This window comes from Leuresthes tenuis, unplaced genomic scaffold, assembly GCF_036924035.1.
Source record: "Leuresthes tenuis unplaced genomic scaffold, fLeuTen1.0.hap1 SCAF_17, whole genome shotgun sequence".
NCBI classification, from domain to species: domain Eukaryota; kingdom Metazoa; phylum Chordata; class Actinopteri; order Atheriniformes; family Atherinopsidae; genus Leuresthes; species Leuresthes tenuis.
In genome coordinates, this window is record NW_027325371.1 from 23,518,481 (window position 1) to 23,540,548 (window position 22,068).

At 42.3% G+C, this 22,068-nt stretch overlaps 1 protein-coding gene across 1 annotated transcript in view; it reads left to right on the forward strand.

The window, feature by feature from the left end:
* Positions 1 to 21,236, forward strand: part of rab11fip4a (RAB11 family interacting protein 4 (class II) a) — a 43,653-nt gene extending 22,417 nt beyond the window's left edge. The window contains exons 6-15 of the mRNA XM_072369369.1: positions 202 to 333; positions 5,931 to 5,966; positions 6,187 to 6,295; positions 11,163 to 11,266; positions 11,803 to 11,943; positions 14,573 to 14,654; positions 17,588 to 17,725; positions 17,818 to 17,964; positions 20,140 to 20,283; positions 20,371 to 21,236. Coding sequence (XP_072225470.1) covers positions 202 to 333; positions 5,931 to 5,966; positions 6,187 to 6,295; positions 11,163 to 11,266; positions 11,803 to 11,943; positions 14,573 to 14,654; positions 17,588 to 17,725; positions 17,818 to 17,964; positions 20,140 to 20,283; positions 20,371 to 20,487 — 1,150 coding nt within the window. The 3' untranslated portion in view covers positions 20,488 to 21,236. The remainder of the gene's footprint in view (positions 1 to 201; positions 334 to 5,930; positions 5,967 to 6,186; positions 6,296 to 11,162; positions 11,267 to 11,802; positions 11,944 to 14,572; positions 14,655 to 17,587; positions 17,726 to 17,817; positions 17,965 to 20,139; positions 20,284 to 20,370) is intronic.
* The last annotated feature ends 832 nt before the right edge of the window (positions 21,237 to 22,068 follow it).

The following is a 22,068-nucleotide window of genomic DNA, read 5'->3' on the forward strand; positions in this document are numbered from 1 at the left end:
GGCCTCTTGTTGTACAAACCTTTTTCTCAATCAGACATTGAGAATTTTAGCTTTTAAAGCATGAAGTAAAAAATGGTCAACTTGTACATTTCAGACAAAACCAGGAACATAGAAGTATTTTTTTTCCAGCTGATATGTACTAACATTTGGCAAGGCTATTGGTTTCATTTTTATATCAATTTTTGTGATTTGTGATTCCAGTGCTGGACAGACTCCTCAGAAGATGCGGCAGCTTTACAACAGTGACCTGCTGGACATCTACTGTTCTCAGTGCTGCAAGAAAGTGAATCTACTCAATGACCTGGAGGCTCGACTTAGAAACCTCAAGGCCAGGTAATACATTTACGTACCTACACATTACACTCACACTGACTAAACATGGGCTTGAACTGGAAAAGTAAGAGACGTCATTTTTGGAAATCTGAATAAGGATGACACATGAAAACTTAACAAAGAAGTAAGGGTCCGCCGTTTATCTCGGTGGGATGAGCGGGCAGCCCATGTATGGAGGCTCTTTGCCCCTTAGCAGCTGTCCCCTCTCTCTCTCTCCCTCTCTCTCTCTGCCCTGTTTCCTGTCGCGCTACTGTCGAGTAAAGGCTGCTGCACTAGAGCCGAGAAAACCCCCAAAAAACCCAAAGAAGAACGATGTGACAAGTAGACAACACTGGCACACAAATCTTTGAGTTTGACACAAAAGCATTGCCTGTAACAGTGTTCTCTAGCAGTAATCTTTACTTCTAAGCACTCTTTTTTACAATGTACTCTTTTATCACTAAAGGTTATGAGCTCTTTCCTACATCATGGCAAAAACCAACAACATGAAAAGCAAAAACAAGAGGCACCTACATTTCCAGCTGTTCCATATTTTAACGTTACCCCCATGTGGCATTCAAAAGCTAAAACAGGTAGTCGCACATTTGCAAGAGCTGTGCAAAAACACTATGCAGAGATACGTTCAGCCTATTACGCACCAAAAAAGACAGAAAGTGTTGCAGACACTCTATACATTCCCAACAGAAGATGTGCCTCAGCATTTTGTACTCTCTGTAGCTGGGCAATATAGGAACCACTAACCCCCACATCAAGTTCATTACAGTAATCCAGTCGAGTAGTTATCAATCAATCAATCAATCAATCCATCAAAGTACTTTATTAATCCCGCAAGAGTGATGGAGATAATCCTGCAGTTCTGTTGATGCAGCAGCAAACAGTAAGCACACATAAACCAAGTTATAATATAGACAACAAAAATAGAGAGTAAGACGAAGTTTAGTAGATATATACATAGTATAAAAATAATTAAAAAATAAATATGTATTCACAGAGTAAATATGAATTAGAATAATTATTATTATGAAACTGTAATGCGATATGATTGGTGCAAACCAAAACTAAACTGTGCAAATCAATAATAAACCGATAGGATAGATGCAAACAGAGTAATGAAATGTGCAAACTGTTTCATCTGTTGCCCAAAGGAGAACTGTTGAAAAATCTGATGGTGAACGGTAAGAAAGACTTCTTAAACCGTTCTTTGTGATAGTGGAGCTGAATCAGTCTGTTGGAGAATGAGCTCCGCTGTCCCTGCAGTGTTTTATGGAGAGGGTGGGAAGGATTATCCATGATGGAGAGCAGTTTGTTCAGTGACCTCTTGCTCATCACTGACTTAAACGTCTTTAGTTTCAGTCCAATTACTGTGCCAGCCTTTCGTATCCGTTTGTTGATCTTGCTGGTATCCGTGGCACTGATGCTGCTCCCCCAGCAGACTACAGCAAAGTAGATGGCACTTTCCATCACAGACTGGTAGAAGGGCAAAGAAGCCCAGACGTCCCTGTCCCGCCACTTCCTCCAGCTCTTCCGGGGTGACCCTGAGGTGTTCCCAGGTCAACCGAGAGACATAGTCTTACCAATGTGTCCTGGGTCTTCCCAGTGGGACATGCCCAGACCACCTCACCAGGGAGGCGTCCAGGACGCATCCTAACCAGATGCCCAGAACACCTCATCTGGCCCCTCTCGATGCGGAGGAGCAGCGGCTCTACTCCGAGCCCCTCCTGGATGACTGAGCTTCTCACCCTATCTCTAAGGGAGAGCCCAGGCACCCTGCAGAGAAAGCCCATTTCGACTGCTTGTATCTGCGATTTCATTCTTTCGGTCATTACCCACAGCTCGTGACCATAGGTGAGGGTAGGAATGTAGATTGACCGGTAAATTGAGAGCTTCGCCTTCTGGCTCAGCTCCTTCTTCACCACGACAGGCCGATGCAGAGCCCGCATTACTGCTGATGCAGCACCGATCCGCCTGTCAACCTCCCGCTCCATTCGTCCCTCACTCGTGAACAAGACACCGAGATACTTGAACTCCTCCACCTGAGGAAGCATCTCATTCCCAACCTGGAGATTCAGAGTGGTACTGGAAATCAGAGGTGTACAGGGTGAATAGGAATGGAGACAGAACAGTCCCCTGTGGCACTCCTGTGTTACTGAACACTACATTAGACAGACAGTTCCCAAGACGAACAAACTGCGCCCTATCTGACAGATAATCAGCAACAGCAAGAGGCAGTAGATGAGCTGACACCCATCCCTAGCTGCTTCTCACACAAAATATTTGTCTGAATGGTGTTAAAGACCTTGGAGAAATCAAAAAACATGATCCTCACAGTGTCTCCACCACCATCCAGGTGAAAGTGAGTACACTTCAGCAGGTAGATGACAGCATCATCCACACCCACACAAGGCTGGTAGGCAAACTCCTGGTGTAGGTCCAGTTCAGGTTTCACGAGCAGTCTCACAGGATGCTTCCTCAATATGGATCTAAGTGGAAGCAAATATAGGGCAAAGAGAAAGGGGGCTAAAACTAAGCCCTGTGGCACCCCACATGATAGAGGAGCAGAGGATGATACATGGCCACCCAGGCTAACACAAAAGGTTACATTTTCCAAGTATGATCTGAACCAAACCATTGGTGTATCCTTGATGCCCACCCACTGTGCCAAGCGAGAGAGTAAAGTTTTGTGGTCCACTGTATCAAAAGTAGTAGTTAAATCTAAAAGGACAAGAACAACCACAATCTGTAGCTAAAAAATATACCACTTAAAACTCTAAAAATAACTGATTCGGTGCTTTGTAAAGTTTTAAAACCAGATTGGAAAACTTCTAAAATATTATGCTGGCCATCAACTGATCATTAACCACCTTCTCAATGATTTTAGACATGAAGGGTAATTTAGAAATTGGCCTGTAATTAGCAAGAACTGTGGGATCTAAAACAGTTTTTTTTAATTAGGGGTTGAACAACGGCATGTTTTAAATTTACAAGAATCACACCTGAGGACAAACTGCTGTTAACAATAGCAAGAACAGAGTGGTAAAGACCTCTTTAAAAACTTTTTCCTAAACTCTTTTGCTTGACCTTAATGGAAAACATCATGGGGTGAAGGAAAGAAAATTCTCAGAATTCACCACATTTACTCTCTGAAACTACAGATGTTCAATAAATATTCTACAAAAAGTGTTAGATACTGATACACTCTTATCACATTGTTACACAATGGTTATCAACTGATAATTAACCACCTTCTCAATGATTTTAGACATGAAGGGTAATTTAGAAATTGGCCTGTAATTAGCAAGAACTGTGGGATCTAAAACAGTTTTTTTTAATTAGGGGTTGAACAACGGCATGTTTTAAATTTACAAGAATCACACCTGAGGACAAACTGCTGTTAACAATAGCAAGAACAGAGTGGTAAAGACCTCTTTAAAAACTTTTTCCTAAACTCTTTTGCTTGACCTTAATGGAAAACATCATGGGGTGAAGGAAAGAAAATTCTCAGAATTCACCACATTTACTCTCTGAAACTACAGATGTTCAATAAATATTCTACAAAAAGTGTTAGATACTGATACACTCTTATCACATTGTTACACAATGGTTATCAACTGATAATTAACCACCTTCTCAATGATTTTAGACATGAAGGGTAATTTAGAAATTGGCCTGTAATTAGCAAGAACTGTGGGATCTAAAACAGTTTTTTTTAATTAGGGGTTGAACAACGGCATGTTTTAAATTTACAAGAATCACACCTGAGGACAAACTGCTGTTAACAATAGCAAGAACAGAGTGGTAAAGACCTCTTTAAAAACTTTTTCCTAAACTCTTTTGCTTGACCTTAATGGAAAACATCATGGGGTGAAGGAAAGAAAATTCTCAGAATTCACCACATTTACTCTCTGAAACTACAGATGTTCAATAAATATTCTACAAAAAGTGTTAGATACTGATACACTCTTATCACATTGTTACACAATTGTTATCTCTTATAAATCATATTAGAGGCAATATAAGATATGACTTTAGCTAGATTATTACAAATTATTATGGTTTTGAATTGAAAAAGGAGGGAAAATTGTGAAAAAATGTAAAAGCGTTGTCACATGCTGCCCAAACACACCCTCCCGTTCTTATATTTACTCACATGAGTCACATTTAGTACAAATGATTGCAAATACCTGAGGGTCACTATGAAAGTGGTGGCTGCAAGGATCACCTTTCTTTCATAAAGGAAGGGCCGATGTATCCCATTCCAGTGTAGATCGTAAAAAGGAGGCATTGGAGCTTCTTTTCTTTGCATTGTAAAATTCTAACAGCTCTTGGCTGCTGTTCAGATAATTCCATCTAATTCAGGTAGGAAGCTTCATAAGCAAAATGGACTTTTCTACTGGACCCTTGTTTTTTTTGTGTGTGTGTCATCTCCAGACTGGACTCATACCATCTTGAAGCCTGGACCACTCTACTTGTTTCTATAATGTCTTTTTTTGTTTGTTTCTTTGTTTGCATTTACCTTTATCATATCAGTCACTGTTTCTAATGGTACTAACCTTCGCTTTTTTCCCCTGCTGATCAACCTTTTCAGCATGGCCTACATCAGTTTATACACTCACTACCCTGTGAGAAAAAAGTCTGCTTTTCTTTGATCACCACGGCACAAGATCAACAAACAATCTCCTGCAGAACCATGGTTTGTTTAAGAGTCCCATCACTTTATCCTTCATCCCAGTGATCCCAGTGCTGTCTAAAGGTCTGATGCCAGCATGGAGCTGACACAGGACCCAAAAAAACTCAGAATGCAGCAGGAAACACTCTATCTCCAAGAAAGACCCACCTTGACTTGGCATGTGTTAGCCCCAATGCAACCTAGGAGTCATGGAGTTAAAAAATTGGCTCTTATAAGTGATGCAGCCTCCACAGTGTTCATAGTGTTTGGGTTAATGTTAAATTAGTAACATTCTATTTTTAAAGACTATACTTATTATTTCTTCAGGCCTCACATCCTTACCGGTAATTTTCATGGCTTTCTCTGAATATCATTCCCCCTTTCCCAGTGTTCCGTTGTTTAACACCCAGAGACACACACACTCACAGTCACACTTTCATTGATATAGCTTGTGTTTTATTTAGTCGATTTGTTGTTGTGTCGGTCTGTATTTGTAGTTAATAAATCTTTATTTACATACTCTGTTGTGTGGGGTATTTTCTCTTTGCAGTAATTAAAGTAACTTCAGACCTGATCAATCAAACTACTTTTATTTATGAAATTCCCCTTGTAAATTAATTAATTGATATTGTTAATTAGTGTCTCACTTATCGCTTGACATGTCCACAAAACACGAGTGATATACCCAAGCAAAGACAAGTTTTATGGTCATACACAAGTGATGGTTATGTCCAAAAGATGATTGGAGCTACATGGAAAGCTTGGACTTGAGATCCTCTAGCTGTTGCATCATCATCTTGTCTTATAACAAAGCTCAGATCAGCTCTTCAAGACATGCAACCATCCAATAATTCATACCCAATTCTGTACTCTATTGTTGTAGCTGAGTTCTTGTCAGTGTGGGTGACTTAGTTTCTCTCTTGTGTTTCAGTCCTAACAGAAAGATTTCCAGCAGAGCATTTGGACGGTGAGTGTCTTACCCTCCTTCCTGATAACGTAATCTTCCACTGCATTGCAAAGAGGGAGCTGTTGTTTTGTTGAAGATCACAGTGATAGGTTTGAAAGTAAGGTGAAAAATCCTGGGAGGGTCTTCACAAGCCTGCATGTCTGTCTTTACATCATCATTCGTCTAGTGGGTATAATGGCTTGTCTGTGCTGCTTCTTAATATGTCCTCTCTCCTCTGCAGTCAGCTGTTCCAAGCCACCCACACCATTTTCGGGTCCAGTCAGGGCAGCAGCACAGAGGACCTGTTCACAGACAGTATTGACTCCTGCGACCTTGACATCACAGAGAAAGTAAATACACACAAAAAGGCAGTAAGATTTTACTATAAGCCAAAACATTTTTGTTTGCATTTTTGCTATGACAATGGAAACAGTATGTTACTTACAAACATAATACAGACTGTAACTTGGCTTTTTACTGCTGAAGTAGATTAGAAGATGGACGTCATGCGTTGTTTGTACAGTTAACATTAAAGTTTTTAGGGCCTCGTGGCCACATTGTAGGGTGTTGGGGCAAGCATGATTGTTGATGACACAGCTTACATCAACACTGTGAGCCATCCTGTTCATGGTGGTTCAGATGGAGCACAATTAGTGATGCAACCCGGCACTGCCCCTCTACCCCTACAGATGAGCAGAAACCACAGCCTGCCACCACAGATTGCATTCAGACGAATGTAACAATTAGCATTTTTGCCATTCGCAGTTAGATTTATGAATTTAAACAACTAAATTTAGCTTTTTTTCCCCAAATAAAATCTGTTGTTTCGTGTAAACGTTTGAGTAACTTGAAGTCCTGCTCCTGAAGCTGAGCAGGATGGATCCGTGAATGACGATTTTTCTATTTGTATTTTATGGCACAGATTTGGATTTTATGGGCTGCTTCACATGTGTTTTGTACTCACTGGCATAAAAATGGCTTACATGTTACAGACTAAAGTAAAAGTAGTGGATATTAATATTTGTTCAAAATCTTTCACCAAACATACCATCCATTAAATCCATTTTTGATACCCACTTAATCCAATTAAAAGTCATGGGGGGCCTGAGCCTATCCTAGCTGCCATTGGGCGAGAGGTGGGGTACACCCTGGATGGGTGACTGTAATTTTTGGTCAGCTTGTTGGGTTGAGGACAAATGTTCTCTGGTCAGAGGAAGAGAAACACTTTTCAAAAATGGATCAGGCTCTTTAGATTCCACCAATTCTGGAAAAACATTGTCTTCAGTTATCACATCACCCTCCTTGGAAAACTAAGACATTAGAACAGAATCAGAAATGGAAATATCAGTGTCTTTACGTGATTGTGAACGAGTGACCACACAGGCTGGGTACAGCCCGGGGGTTAGAGAAAAGGAGAAAAAACTGATGTCTCTTGGCTTAAAAGGGAACTCCGGTATTTTTAAACCTGGACCTTACTTCTGGCATGAAATACGTTTATCTACACACCAAGAACAGTTTGGTGAAAGTCGGCATCCTTCGGAAGATATTTAGATTCCTCAGGATCCATATAACGGAGTGAACGGGGCTTAGACGATGCAGCCTCTAAATAAGGCATTATCTGTCTTTATTTCACCAATACTTTAAGAAGAATGAATGAATGAACGTGTACTATAGCTCTGTTAGCTCATAGCTGCTGTGTTGTTGTTATTGGCGGCTATCGGGGGGGCTTATAGAGGGCTTTCTACACGCTCGTCTACTGGGACGACGTCATTGGCGCCCTCCGCTGCAGCAAAAATACCCCCTTAGTCCCCTAAGAGTCCCCCTTAAAGGATCATCTAATACCTCTACACTTGGAAGCACTAAACCTCCACAATGTCATTCCCCATTAACAAAGCACCATTTATTGGTAAGTCAGGGCAAACGGCAACGGGGAAAAAAAAATCTTGTGACATGTTTGGATTTTATATAAACACGGTGGACTGGCCTGGGAGTGTAACGCATCTCTATTCCACGCAGAACAGAGTTAAAACTGCAGGCACTATGAATTGAGAATGGAAGACCCTAGAATCCAGCAGATTTCCTATGTTGAAACTTCTGTCTGTAAGTTTCAGGGACCAATTCATAAGCTTGCAAGACTGCTGCTTTAACACTCTCGTAATTTATACTGTCTTTTAAAGGGATGGCTGCCATCACCTCTTGAGCTTTGCAACACAACTTGTATTGTAACAAAATTCAATTCAATTAAATTCAGTTCAGTTTTATTTATATAGCACCAATTGTCATCTCAAGGCACATAAATAATATAGCCCAATTCAAGCCAATTGGAATTCAATTCATTGTAATCATAATCCAATGAAATCCAATTATTTAATTTCAAAATAATCCAATCCATTCATATAGAGCCAATTCAAAAACACTATCCTAGCTAAGGAAACCAACAGATTGCACCGAAACTTGTCTTCAGTCCAATCTCCTGTCCTGAGCGTGCCTGTGGCGACTGTGGAAAGGAACGACTCCCTTTTAACAGGAAGAAACCTCTGGCAGAACCAGACTCAGGAAGAAACCTCTGGCAGAACCAAAACCAGGAAGGGTGGCCATCCGCCTCGAACAGCTGGGGTTTGAGAAGACAGAAAAGAGGGGGGAAAACACCATAACACCATTCAAAGGATACCTGTTGGAACAGGAAAACACAAGTTAATAACCACAATAATGTCACATGTACATAATATCATTTGAGAAATTAAACAGGGGGGAAAAGAGAGCAAAGTGAGGAAAGGTGTGACAGATGAGGTCCCCCAGCAGTCTAAGCCTATAGCAGCTTAACTATGGGATGTTTCAGTGTCACCTGAGCCATCCCTAACTATAAGCTTTATCAAAAAGGAAAGTTTTAAGCCTAATCTTAAAAGTGGAAAGGGTGTCTGCTTCCCGGACATTTACTGGCAGCTTATTCCACAAGAGAGGGGCCTGATAACTGAAGGCTCTGCCTCCCATTCTACTTTTAGAAACTCTGGGAACAACAAGTAAACCTGCAGTTTGGGAGCGAAGTGCTCTGTTAGGAAAATATCTTACAATGAGATCTTTAAGATATGATGGAGCTCGGTCATTAAGAGCTTTATATGTGAGGAGAAGAATCTTAAATTCTATTTTGAAATTAACAGGGAGCCAATGAAGAGAAGCTAAAACTGGAGAAACATGATCTCTCCTGTCAGTTCTCATCAGAACTCTGGCTGCAGCATTTTGGATCAGCTGGAGGCTTTTCAGAGAATATGTGGGACAGCCCAATAATAAGGAATTACAGTAGTCCAATCTTGAAGTAACAAATGCATGAACTAGTTTCTCTGCATCACCCTGAGACAGGATGTTCCTGATTTTAGCAATATTACGAAGGTGAAAGAAGGCAGTCTTAGAAACCAGTTTTATATATATGTGCGTCAAATGATAAATTCTGATAAAAAATACCTCCAAAGTTCCTCACTGTAGAACTAGAAGCCAAGGAAATACCATCTAGAGTAACTATATAACTAGACAATTTCTCCCTGAAGCACTCAGGTCCAAAGAGAACAACTTCAGTTTGTCTGAATTTAAAAGCAGACAGTTCTGAGTCATCCAGGTCTTTATGTCTTTAAGACATGCTTGTAGTCTGACCAACCTATTGGTTTCATCTGGTTTCATAGATAAGTACAGCTGAGTATCATCAGCATAACAATGGAAATTTATGCCATGCTGTCTGATAATCTTACCTAATGGAAGCATGTATAAAGTAAAAAGAATTGTCTGCCTCTATCTCCAACTTTCTGATTTCAAGCTCCAGTTGAGCTCTTCTGGCCTGAGCCTTTTCCTCAGCCTCCATTTGGAGATGTGCCAACCGCAACTTCAACCAAGCTCCATCTTGGCTTTCTGACCTTGCAGAAGATAGTGGATCATATCGAGGAAGTGTAACCGGTGTCTTTCTCCGCTCATCCACCTCAAAACCCACCCCAGCAGCTGCACTGGGACTAGCCTTATGGTCATCCTCAGATGAGGCATCTGGGCTTGGCACAACAGAAACCTCAGACACATGAATCAAACCAGCTTCCACCAACTTGTCCACCACTAGAACTTTTAGGTCACGTTATAGAACCTGTTTCGGGACCTGCAGTTTAAAGTGGTCCACAATTTGCAGCAAATCATGCTTTTGGCAACTATCAATAAGGTCAACAGATGGAGCAGCTAAAAAGCGGTCTAAACTAAATGTGGACGCCATGACACACACACTTTAATGAAAACCCTCAACTCCAGACACTGGGATTTTTCTTATTCCGGACATGCCCCCTATTATGTTACGTCCCAACTCAGGGGTTAGGGGAGGTAACATAAAAATGTGTCAGATCTTGGATTTGGAGTTAAAAAGGTTTATTGTTCAACTGAGGTAGTCAATAAAGAATTTAAACAAAAGGGGGTAAGCTGTACAGTCCAAAAGCTTCCCCCGGTGAATGAATCCTCCTCAGGGCCTTTTGAAGCACCAGGTGTTTGTTTCAGTTGTCCCGATTGGTCCAGTGTCCCCAAGCCGATCCAATGGATTTCCCACTGGAGGGAGGCAGGCCAAAGGCTCTAAGCAGCCAATCCTCAGGGTGTGTTGCCACACTGAAATCTGCATAGAGTTAGGCTGCGCCACTTCTTCCAAGGTCAAAGACCGTAACAGTGACAAACAAGGCAAACAATCATGCACACTCACTCCTAGGGAGAATCACCAATGAACCTAACATGGATGTCTTTGGGCGGTGAGAGGAGGCCGGAGTACCCGAAGAGAACCCACGCATACACGGGGAGAACAAACTCCACACAGACAAGCCTCAGCCAGGATTCAAACCAGGAACCTACTTGCACCACCGTGCAGCCTTTAACAAGCACATGAATAAATGAATAACAACAGTCTCATCAGCCCTGTGGAGACTTATAAAATTGATGACTGATGATGATTTTTATCAGCTTCTGCTGGGAAATGCTGTGCTGACACGCTATACTGGATATCGTCAGCTGTTAGCAGCCTCACTGTGTCCTTTGTGCCTTGTGTTGCAGGAAAATAACAGACATCTTTACCTGGACCATAAAACAATTCTCAGTATATATAAAATATGCATTCTGTTTGGTTTGTATATACTTTCTATGCATCAGTGAACTTGTACGTAGTGTCATTTGTAGAATTTCTTGAGTCAAAAGCCTGGTTGTCTCACTCAGGTCAGTTATCTGGAGAAGAAAGTGACAGAGTTGGAAAGTGACAGTCTGGCCAATGGTGACCTCAAGTCTAAACTCAAACAGGAGAACACTCAACTTGTTCACAGGTAGGAAAGCACATTTAGTTTTAAATGTGCTCCTCCTCCTCAACGAGGCAAATTTATTCCTCCAAAAATATTTAATCTGATATTGTTTTCACATGCTGAACATTACATTTCAGATGTACAAAACCCAAAACCACATTGTGTCAAATCACATATGACATTTTATTTCAAAATGGATTCAACCTTTTTTTAACCAACACTATTAAACTCTAGAAATTCACTTTCTGTCTGCTGATTGTCTTGGCTAAGACACTCAACCAGAACACTCTCACAAACAACATGTTGTTTGACATAAGCATAAATGATCTGCTGGATATAAATATACCAAAAACATGCAGTGTTTTAAAGGTGACGTTAGTGATGACTTTGATATTTTACACTTGATGCTTTCATTTTTGCATGTAACTATCTGAACATTCATTGCATATGTGCAATTTAAACAAGACAAGCTTTTCATAAACTTATCTTGAAGAAATTTTGTTCAAGCTTGCAAAGTTTTTTTTACTCCTTCTCCCACACTCTCCCTGTTTGCCTCCCAGGGTGCATGAGCTGGAGGAGCAAGTGAAGGATGCAGAGACAAAGGCTGCAGAGAGTGTGGAGGAGGAAATGAAGAGGTACCGGGAGGCTTACAGCAAAATGGACAGAGACAGAAACACAGAGATAGAACTGCTTTGTAACAGGTAAACTCAACTATAATACAAGCAAGCCATTTTTACACAAGGAACACTCGCTGTCATCTGACTTATTGGCTCAGGTCACACGTCAAATGACTTTTCAGTAGACGCAGGTTTCTATGGGCTCCAGCTCAGCTTCAGTGGGAACACAACACAGAGGGGCACACGCTAATTTTCACTCAGTGCAGTTACATGCGGACAATTGGATCGGATTAATGGCTAATTACAATAAGATTGAGTTATTCAGCTCATGTAACAAGCTTAATCCGACAAGAAATTGAATCGGATCAGGTTACTTGCGATTGAATTTAAGACCCTGGGATAACTCGATGCGTTCTGCGCATGCTCCAGATTTTTTCCCGCGATTGTCACCCGGATGTCGAAGGAGACGATATTACTGTTGTCGCCGCCGCCGTCAGAAAGAAAGAAACAACACGATGGAGTATGCGCCGTTGTGCATCGTCTGTGCCATAACCAGCTCATCACAGATGTAGAGGGACGCAGCTTCATCTCGCTCTGCGTTTGCCATCTTTCTGAATGCCTGAGTTTGTTGTTGTTGGTGGTGAAGACGTCAACAGGAAGTGGCTCTATTAGCGATAGCTGAAATGGGTACAGCGCCACCTATCGTACCGGGTATGACATGCTTTGTGCCAGTGATTCAATACATTCACCGCCTTGTAACAAAGGATAACTGCCCTTGCTCAGATACCCAACTGTAGCTATAATCAGGTTAATCTCATCGTGTAGACCCACTGAGTGAGGATGCTGTGATCAGGGCAACTAAAAACAGCATGAGAATAATTAGTTTCATTTCTTTATTTTTTTACCTGTCATCACAACAGCTGGAAGCTTATCCTCTGTCCTGTTGTGTGGTGCTGAGATTCAGGGGTCCAATTAAAAGTATTTAAAAAGCATGAGCATTTCAGAGTTGTGATTATTAGAAGCACAGCCTGCAGGATATGTTGTTGTAGTGACACTCCTGATCTCTGGAAAGTTGGGGTAATACCAATACCATACCATTTCTGTCTCAGACCATGGCACACTCTCCTGTCAACTGACACAACCAAACCGAACAGTTACAAACTGCAGCAGATGGCTTCTTTGCGACTGATTCTGGATGTGCTGTTGACCAGGGCAAGCTTTGCTGCGCACACCGACGCTGACTCAGCGGTAAAAGAACAGATTTGGGAAACTGTTCTGTTGATTTCTGCTGCCGCATAAACCGATATGTGTGTCTATTGATTTAAACTCAGAAAATGCTACTTTATGGTTTTCTACCTCTGTTTATCAAATAAAGGCATAAAGTAAGTGTTTTCTTCTCTCATGTGTCTAATTATAAAAAGTATAATGAAATTTATTTATATCAGAGGTAGCATATTTTGACAGAACAATAACATCCTATCAAATAATGCTTCTACTACTCAATGCATTCATGCAAGACTGCTAATCACCTCACCGCCGCTGTTAACTCACCGTGAACACATCATGGACTGACGAGCCGCAACCACGGTTTCAAAAAATGATGGGCGTGCCAATCAAACTTAGAAAATCGGCTCGGCGCATGCGCAAAAAACCACTAAGTACAAAGAACACCTGACACTCGGTGGTTCAACTTTCTGCTTTGACAAGCTGCATGACTCTGTCCCGCACCGATACTAAGTAGAATTTCTTCTGCAGTATTTTCCCAAAACAGGATTTGTCACTCTTTTCTTAGTTTATTTTAAGTGTATTTGTCGTTTCTGTTTCATTTGAAGTTGTCCTCCGCTGATGACGTTACCTTTGGCCCATGTTAGGATGATAATTGTGTGACTGAAGTATTTCTTACTTCCCTTAGTTGGTTTATTTGCTTTAATCGGCCTGCATACTTTAAATGCTTTGGGATGGGCACTTTGGGTTAGGGTTAGGAGAGGACAATGGTGCTGAGTCTTTACTCCACTGGCACCAGAGTACACTTTTTAAAAGATATTTATTTGACTGATGTATAATTAATAGATAATAATAGCTCCACCATTTATGATAATTAAGTGCAATTATTGTTTTCACTTGACAGAAGTATACTTTATGTGACAGGAAAGGTGCAAAGCCATATTTAAACAGCAGTAATGACTTTCAGTTGGCTGTGCACTAAAAACTTATTTTCTTTTCATCACAGGTTAATATTGAGTTAGTTATACAATCAGTACATGCAGAGATGTGCATACATCTGTTCAGATGGCCACAGGGCCCATGTTCCAGTGCTTCATAGCACTCCATATGTGCCACATCAGGAGGAAAATTGAGGGAAAATCCAAGTTAACTTGAACTAGTTCAGTTTGGAACTTTGAACATAAGTTTGTTAAATTTTAATCTGTGTGAACTAAACTTTAAACTAGTTCCTCTGAATTTCAGTTCATACCAAACCCATCAGCATCATACAGCTGGTAGGGGACGGGGTTTCCACAGCATCAAGCACCCCTCAGTGCTTGGCATAATCTCTACGGTTCCTCTGATCTTACTCTGCTACATCCTCTTGAAAGTAGTGTTTGTATTTGCCCTCTGTGCTCCTGTTTTCCACACTTGGGTAATAGTATAGCACCTCCAAACTGAAAGCAGCTGTTTAAAGGCTCCGACATTGATCCAGCACACTCATCCACAGGGTACAGCAGTTAGAAGAGGAGAACGGAGAGATGGCGTTAAATGTGTGCCGACTCAAGTCTCAGACAGAGAAACTGGACCAGGTGAGTGCAGTTCATCAGAAAGGTCATTCAGTGTTTCACAACCTTCATTTTTTTCATTGTTATTATTTCTGTATCATTGTTGCTGTCAAACAGATTCACTGAGCTCTGGGAATGTTACACCGTTTCTAAAAAGATGTGTAGCAGTAAATCAGACTGGCCTTAAAAAGCAGAGGGTACTTGAATCTTTCCCTAAGGGAAATACATTTGAAAGTATTGCTCATATGTTCTGCCATCAGATTTACTGGTTCAAGTTTGACCCCTTTCTGCTGTTTTTCTTTTTTTTGTGCTGTATTTGTTATTTGTTATTTGTTTCTGAACGTAGCATTATTTATTGCTGGACATCCACAGAATTGCACCCAGGCTTCATTGATGTATAGAAAGCTTTAATGTCATTGCACATAAGTACAACAAAATTAAGGTGCACTTCCATATTGTGCTTATATATACATGAAAACAATGTAAAAATGTAACTTTATAAAAAGGTTCCCTTCCATTTTGCATAGACACGCACACACACAAAATGACTGAGCAGAAGACCGAGAGACACAGCTTAACAGAGTAATGCACTTCTTACTGCACTCGTGGACACAGAATGTTGCACATGGTTGTTGTGGAATCTCCAGATGGATTAACTTAAGTCTTAAGGCAGTTTATGCATGTTTAGAGTTCTGATGGCCCAGGGAAAGAAGCTGTTTGTCATCCTGGCTGTGTGACCTGTATCGCCGGCCAGAGGGTGGTGGGCTGGGTGGGTCACCAGCAGCTTCTGCTCCGGGATCCTCAGGAAGCGAACTCACTGCTGGGCCTTCTTTATCACAGCTGTGGTGTTGGTGGACAGGAAAGCTCCTCTGAAATATGAACACCCAGGAACTTGAAGGATGTCACTCTCTCCACCTGGAGGGGGGCGTAGTCCTTCCTGTTCCTCCTGAAGTTGATGACGGTCTCTTTAGACTTTGTGGTGGTCAGGAGTAAGTTGTTGGCCTGACACCACCCTGTCAGGAAGTGGAGCTCCTCCTTGTAGGCAGTGTCCTCGCCCTCAGATATAAGCCCTATAACTGTGATGTTATCCACACACTTAATGAGATTGTTTGTGGGATGGTGGGGGACACAGTCATAGGTGTACAGGTCTTTCAGGGGTGGACATTCAGAATCCAACTCTGAATAGTTTCAGAGCGAGGGCATGTGTGAATATACATATCCAAATCCATTCCTGCAGAGATTTTCTTGTGAAGTCTCCAGAACATCAGGTGAGGAAACATGTGAATGAAGGAGCAAATATTCTTGTGTGAGTGCATGCGGGGAAGAATTATCCTTCTATCTCTTTTCTGCTGACCTGCTTCTCTCCACTTGTTCCTCACTGTTGTGGATAGAGTCAGATACTTTATAATTATAACAAGCAGCCTCATCTGCTATTCTTATGGCGCTTTCACACCAGAGCTGTTTGGTCCACGTTAAACTGGCCCATTTTACCTCCTGCGTGCTCCCCTGCACTCCTCCTTGTATTTCCAGCTGTGAGAGAACATCTCCTGCTGTGAAACTTTTGTGTGAACAGAAACTGCAGAAAAAGTCCATACCAAACTTTCTGCACTTTGTCCTTAAAATGTTGCATAATCATGTGTAAAAATGGCTCTTTTTGACCTCCTGTTGAACAAGCACTGGACCCTCTCCATCTTCAGAACCATTCTTGCATTACAGCGCCCTTGTTTCTCCAGGTAAATTAAGCTGAAGTGTGTGCTGCTGTACTCTGCTGCCATTCACTCTGAATCATGTAGAGCTGTCTGAATTGTTATTCAGCTTTTTTAAAAAATCTAATCAAATTTAATTTATATGGTACCTTTCATACTTTAAAAGCAACACAAAGTGCCTCACAAAGGCTAAAAACAACAATGATACAACATACCAACCATCCCACCCCCATACATACCCAGAGAGACACGGAGACAAACAGGCACACACACGCACACACACACACACACACACACACGCAAGCTCAGACCCACTGCACCTATCAGACAGAGACATGGCCGGGCACCCAGACCTAAGGCAAGGAAAAAGCCACCTTGGGGGCCGACCACACTGAGAGGGCTCCTGGCCCACGACCACAGGGAGCGCCGCCACAGAGACGGTCCCAACCCGGGCAGACAAGAGGCCCCACACCAAGGTGCAGACTCCAGCCACCCGGGCCAGAGCAGTCCACAGGACAGCACCCCCGTCAGTGGACCAAAAGCAGCTCCCAGTATGATAGGCCCCCATGAGGAAACAATGGAGCTAAAAACTGAAAGACTAAAACAGAAAAATAAGACAAAAAGGTGTAAAATGAACTAAATAGATAAAAAGCTTTTCAGCTCGTGTAGTTCAAATTTGGAGTTAAAAGATATATTCCAAATAGTATAGAACAAAATATGATAAAAAGTTTGATTAAAAGGAATAAAGAAAATCAATCAAATCAAATAAAAGCCTGATGGATAAAGGTGAGACTTGAGCCTTTTTAAAAACAGTCTCTGCGGCCCTGAGGTTCTGCGGCAGGCTGTTCCACAATCAGGGGCCAGAATAACTAAAAATTGCAAAACTTGGTTCTAGTTGAGGAAAAGGATTCCCTGCCTGTCTGTTGAATAGCTATTTGTAGGGCTCTGTCGGCGTTGTTACTCACTACTGTGGATGGCCTTCGTTGCTTTAAATTCATTTAGTCTTTTTTGGGTCATTTTAATTAATCTGACTGTGCTTTCGTGATTCAGTATTTGCATGATGGTAAATTCAAATCCTTTACCGTGAAGTCGGCTTTATAATAATAATGTTGTGGTTTCTTTATCAGTGCTCATCATTGTTGCTGCCTCTTTGGGCCAAGACATGGCTCTGTGAGGTGTCCCTGGTTAAAAAAACGTCTGGTTGGAGAATGCATGGCAGAACAATCATTACCGCTCCCTGTCCCTCTGCAGGAGAAGCAGAGAATGACGGACAAGCTGGAGGACACTAGTCTGAGGCTGAAAGATGAGATGGACCTGTACAGAAAGATAATGGACAAGCTCTGGTATAACCGGCATGAGTTTCAGAAGGAAAAAGAAGCCATGCAGGAGGTAAGCACTCTTTCTCCCTGACAGCTCACCTGAAAGGTGACCGTTAGAATGTCATGTTGCTCTAGATGTCGAATCTTTTTTTCTTTTTGCAGTTGATTGACGATCTCCGCCGGGAGCTGGAATATCTACAGTTGTTCAAGTTGGAAATGGAACATCCTGGGAAAGGCAAGGCGTTGTCTGAGTATAGCGCAAAGACCAGGGAGATGGAGATGGAACATGAAGCCAGAAGACTGAAACAGGTACACACTCAACCTTGTTCCCCTGTCCTTAAAGAACTTCTTTGCCCCCCCAAACTGTTAGTTTTCTTAGAATGAACACAGATCTATATTTACACCTGTGTTTAACCTTGGTGTCTCAGGCCCGGGCTGCTGCGACTGGTGTGACCGGGTGGTTTGTTTGTTTTTTGTTGTTGTCCGTTTGTTTCTTGTAGAGGTCCTCCGGGGTGGGGTTGGGTTGAGTGGGGTGGGGCGGGATGGGTACCTTCTGGGGGTACAGTAGCTCCCGGAATATGGTCGCTGCAGGCCCCGAGCCTGGTGGACATCAGGCCCTCCTGCCCTGTGTTGGCTCCCAGGTAGCGGGGATGCCTACTGCAACCAGTCCCTGGCTGCCCTCTCCAGGGGAGCTACTCTCCCCCGGTGTATATCCCCATACCTCTCTCCCTTCTGGCTCCTGTACACAGCACACACTCACACATGAAGGGTTTTGGGGGCGTGTGTGTTCGGTGGGGTGTAGTGGATGGGGCCACGTAGGTGGTCCCCTTTGGTTGCACTCTGCAGTTCCCCGCCCCTGTTTTAATTACACCTTAGACATTACTACTTATCAAACACACTCACACACACACATTAGGTCTTGGGGGGTGGTTACACTGAGTGGCATCTGGTGGGCGGGGCTCTTTGGGTATGTAGGCTGCCCAGAGGGCCGCACTCCCAGTTCTACAAGTTTGGCTGCACTATTAGAAAATACTGAAGAGCCAGAAGGGTGAGGGGAGGGGTCTTCTTCCCACACCCCTACTTCCTGGTTGCTGCTCAGGGCGGGAGGGGCCAGGAGGATTAATTAATTGTTCTCCTGGTTCGGGGTCTGTGGTGGCTGAGGGGCTGCTGGCCCCCTGGTGTGCCCGCTGCACTACACCCCAGCGGAGTCGAGGGAGGGAGGACGTGTGGATGTGTGGATGTATGGGACGTGAAAGTGTGTGTGGTAATGATTGGGCCTGGATCTGGGACTTGCTGTCGCCTGGCCTGCCTGTGCTTCTCCTGATGGGGGGGCGGCGTTTCCTCTCCCAGCTACTCGCTACTTCACCCACCTGTGGGCACGTCTTGACTCCCAGGGCACTTGGCCAGGGGCGCTGGGGCAGGCGCTGACCCACTGTGTGGCTGTCTGGGGCGCTTGGCCCTCCTGGGTATTGGGTGGGGCCTCTGCCGGGGGGTTTGGGGGCCCCTGGGTTCTGTGCTCTGTGGGGGCTGCTGGTGGCCTGGGTCTTGTGGCCCTCTCTGCCTGCTTCTGATTGCTTGGGGGAGCTGTGGATTGTGGCCCTGTGCGCTTATACACTCATAACTAAGCACGGTTATCATGTAGGTCCTGTGCCATGGGTGTTGCATGTTCTCACACACACACACACACACACACACACATTCATTAGTCCAGTAGCATGGTCGCTAAGCAGTTGATGTATTATCATGTCGTCTCAGGTCATCTATATCCACAGCTGTGTTGTATGCGATTGCCGCTACTTGTGCTTGTTTTTGTTTGTTTGTGTGTTTGTTTTTTCTCTGCTTGTCTGCTTTCAGGTGCTCCTGGTGGCGCTAAGGCTGTATTCCCCTCAGAGACCATGGATTGTTGTCTGTTTTGTTTTTTACAGGTGTAGCAGCTGGTTGTCTGATTTTTGTTTCTATTTTTGTTCTGTTTCCTCTTCTTTCCTCTTCTTCTTTCCTTGTCCCCCGGTCCGGTTCAGTTCTATTATATGTCATATATTGTAAACAGAAATAAATAAATGGGCATCAAGGGGAGCTTTACATTTATAAAACTTCCCTCGGCAAAGCAAATCTGTTTGGCATCAAAGGTATTCAGACTACAATTCTACTGCCATAATGCTGAACAGGACAAGGGAAAAAAAACAAACAAAAACCAAAAAAAACCTTGGTGTCTGTGTTTGCATGCGTGCAGCTTACGTGCATACCTTTGCATCCTGTTTTTGAACTGGAACAGGACAGTTATACAGCAGGACGGCTATCTATTAGTTATGCGACAGGGATAATTTGAGGAAAATCCTCTTTTTTTTTAACAAAAATTTCATTTCATTTATAATAACTTCTCTTTTCTTCCATAGTTATGACAGCTTTGAATAATTGCTCCCATTTGCTGAGTATTTTCACACATTCGTCCCACTGTAAGGAAATGTTGTTTTTGTGCTTCTTTAGGAGAACTATAAGCTGCGCGACCAGAACGATGACCTGAATGCTCAGATTCTCAGCCTGAGTTTGTACGAGGCTAAGAACCTGTTTGCCTGTCATACCAAGGCCCAGTGCTTAGCAGCTGAGATTGACAATGCCTCCAGAGACGAGGTAAGTATGTTAGTGATGGATGGAGGAATTTTTTATTCCAATTTGTTTTGGGACTGACCTTCAGTTGAATTTGTTTCTCTCTTTTAGCTGGTTGACGCTCTGAAGGAGCAAGAGGAGATCAACCTGCGTCTGAGGCAGTATATGGACAAAATCATTCTGGCTATTCTTGACCACAATCCCTCCATCCTAGAGATTAAGAATTAAACATCCCAAACATAAACTTGTATTGTATTAGTGTAGTTGTGCGAATCTGCCATAATCTTACTATTTGTCCATATGTAAAAGCTGAAATTCATAAGATTTGACCTTCCATTGTTGAGTTGGCAACATCCACAGTTACTGGTGTTTTAGCAGGGTTTTTATCTTGTTTGTCAGAAATGAATCAGAGGATGGTGGATCTGTTTACAGTGCAGCCAAGCAAACTGATATTTTTTCACATTGTCGGTTCTCCATCATTCTATGAGTGACTGCCGTCCCTCTCATGCTGCATGTTGTACAAGTGATTAGGTCTTGTAATATTTTAAATTAAATTTGTTGCCAAAAGATGCAGAAAATGTTTAGCAGGTATATTTTTTAACTGCACTAAATGCATTTTCTTACTTCTTCACACTAAAAACTGCACCATGATTCATTAATGGAATTATATAAGTTAATATGAACAAGGAAGAGAAGCAAAAATGAGGTGAACAGTACCGTCATACGGTTTGAATTAAATTAAAAGTCAGCAATCAGGTTTGTATTGATGAAAAAAATACAAACAATATTTTGTAGTTGAATTAAAAAGTGTATGATTTGCATACTTCTTAACTTCCTATGAATCCTTCATGTGTGAAGGTTATCAGAGGGAAAGGTCATCACAGAATGTAGATGCAGGAAATGGCTGTCTTCATCAGGAGTGCAGACTGGAGCAAAAGTTAGAATTAAGAAGTGAAGGACCTGAAACAGTGAGTGGACACATGCCTGCAGAATGCATGCCTTTCAGGAGGCTCACACTCAATTTGACCTATAATCATCTGCACAATTCTCACCCTCATGTTTGGCTGTTTTAACACATCTGAAAGTTTCCATGCCCCATGAAACATGTTCTTTATATAGTGTTGATTCATAGAAGTTATCCATTTGTTAATATCAGTAACTGTGAATGAGCCTTTGGGGATAATTCAGTGCTGTGTCAAAAGCCATGTTTTTTCTTAGGAAAAGTATTCAAGGATTATGTGCCAAATCTTCTCAACCAGCTCACTGTTGTATGCAGAGAAATGCTAACAAACAGCAGTTGGAGGACACAATAGTTTCATGTGCAGCTTACATGTATGACTTGTATATCTGAAAAATATGCATGTTCTCCACCAAAATGGATCTAATGTGATTGAAACCTTGATGAATTCACATTGTTTGTTGTAGCGGAGCAGGAGAGTAGAATGACTAATTTCCTTGCGAGTTGGTCAATCACAAATCTTAAAGGTGTTCAGAGGAGCTTTTGACCTCTAGTATTGCCACAGAGCAATGTTTTTAAGTGTGGGTCACAAGCTGATGGCATTTACGTAAAGCTAGCTCACAACACAAGTCATCTTAAGCCACTTCAATGAATTTAATAATCAATTCATTATAATTGCATTCATGCTCTGCCTGGACAAAAACAATTTAAGAAGTGAGATAAGAAAAGAATTGACCTAGAAACGGAGGTCAGCAGACTACTTGAAGAAACTGATTGAACGGGTTCTTCCATTAATAGATTTTTTTCTTCCCTGGTGGCACGGACATACTCCAAGATGACAGTGTCAGGAT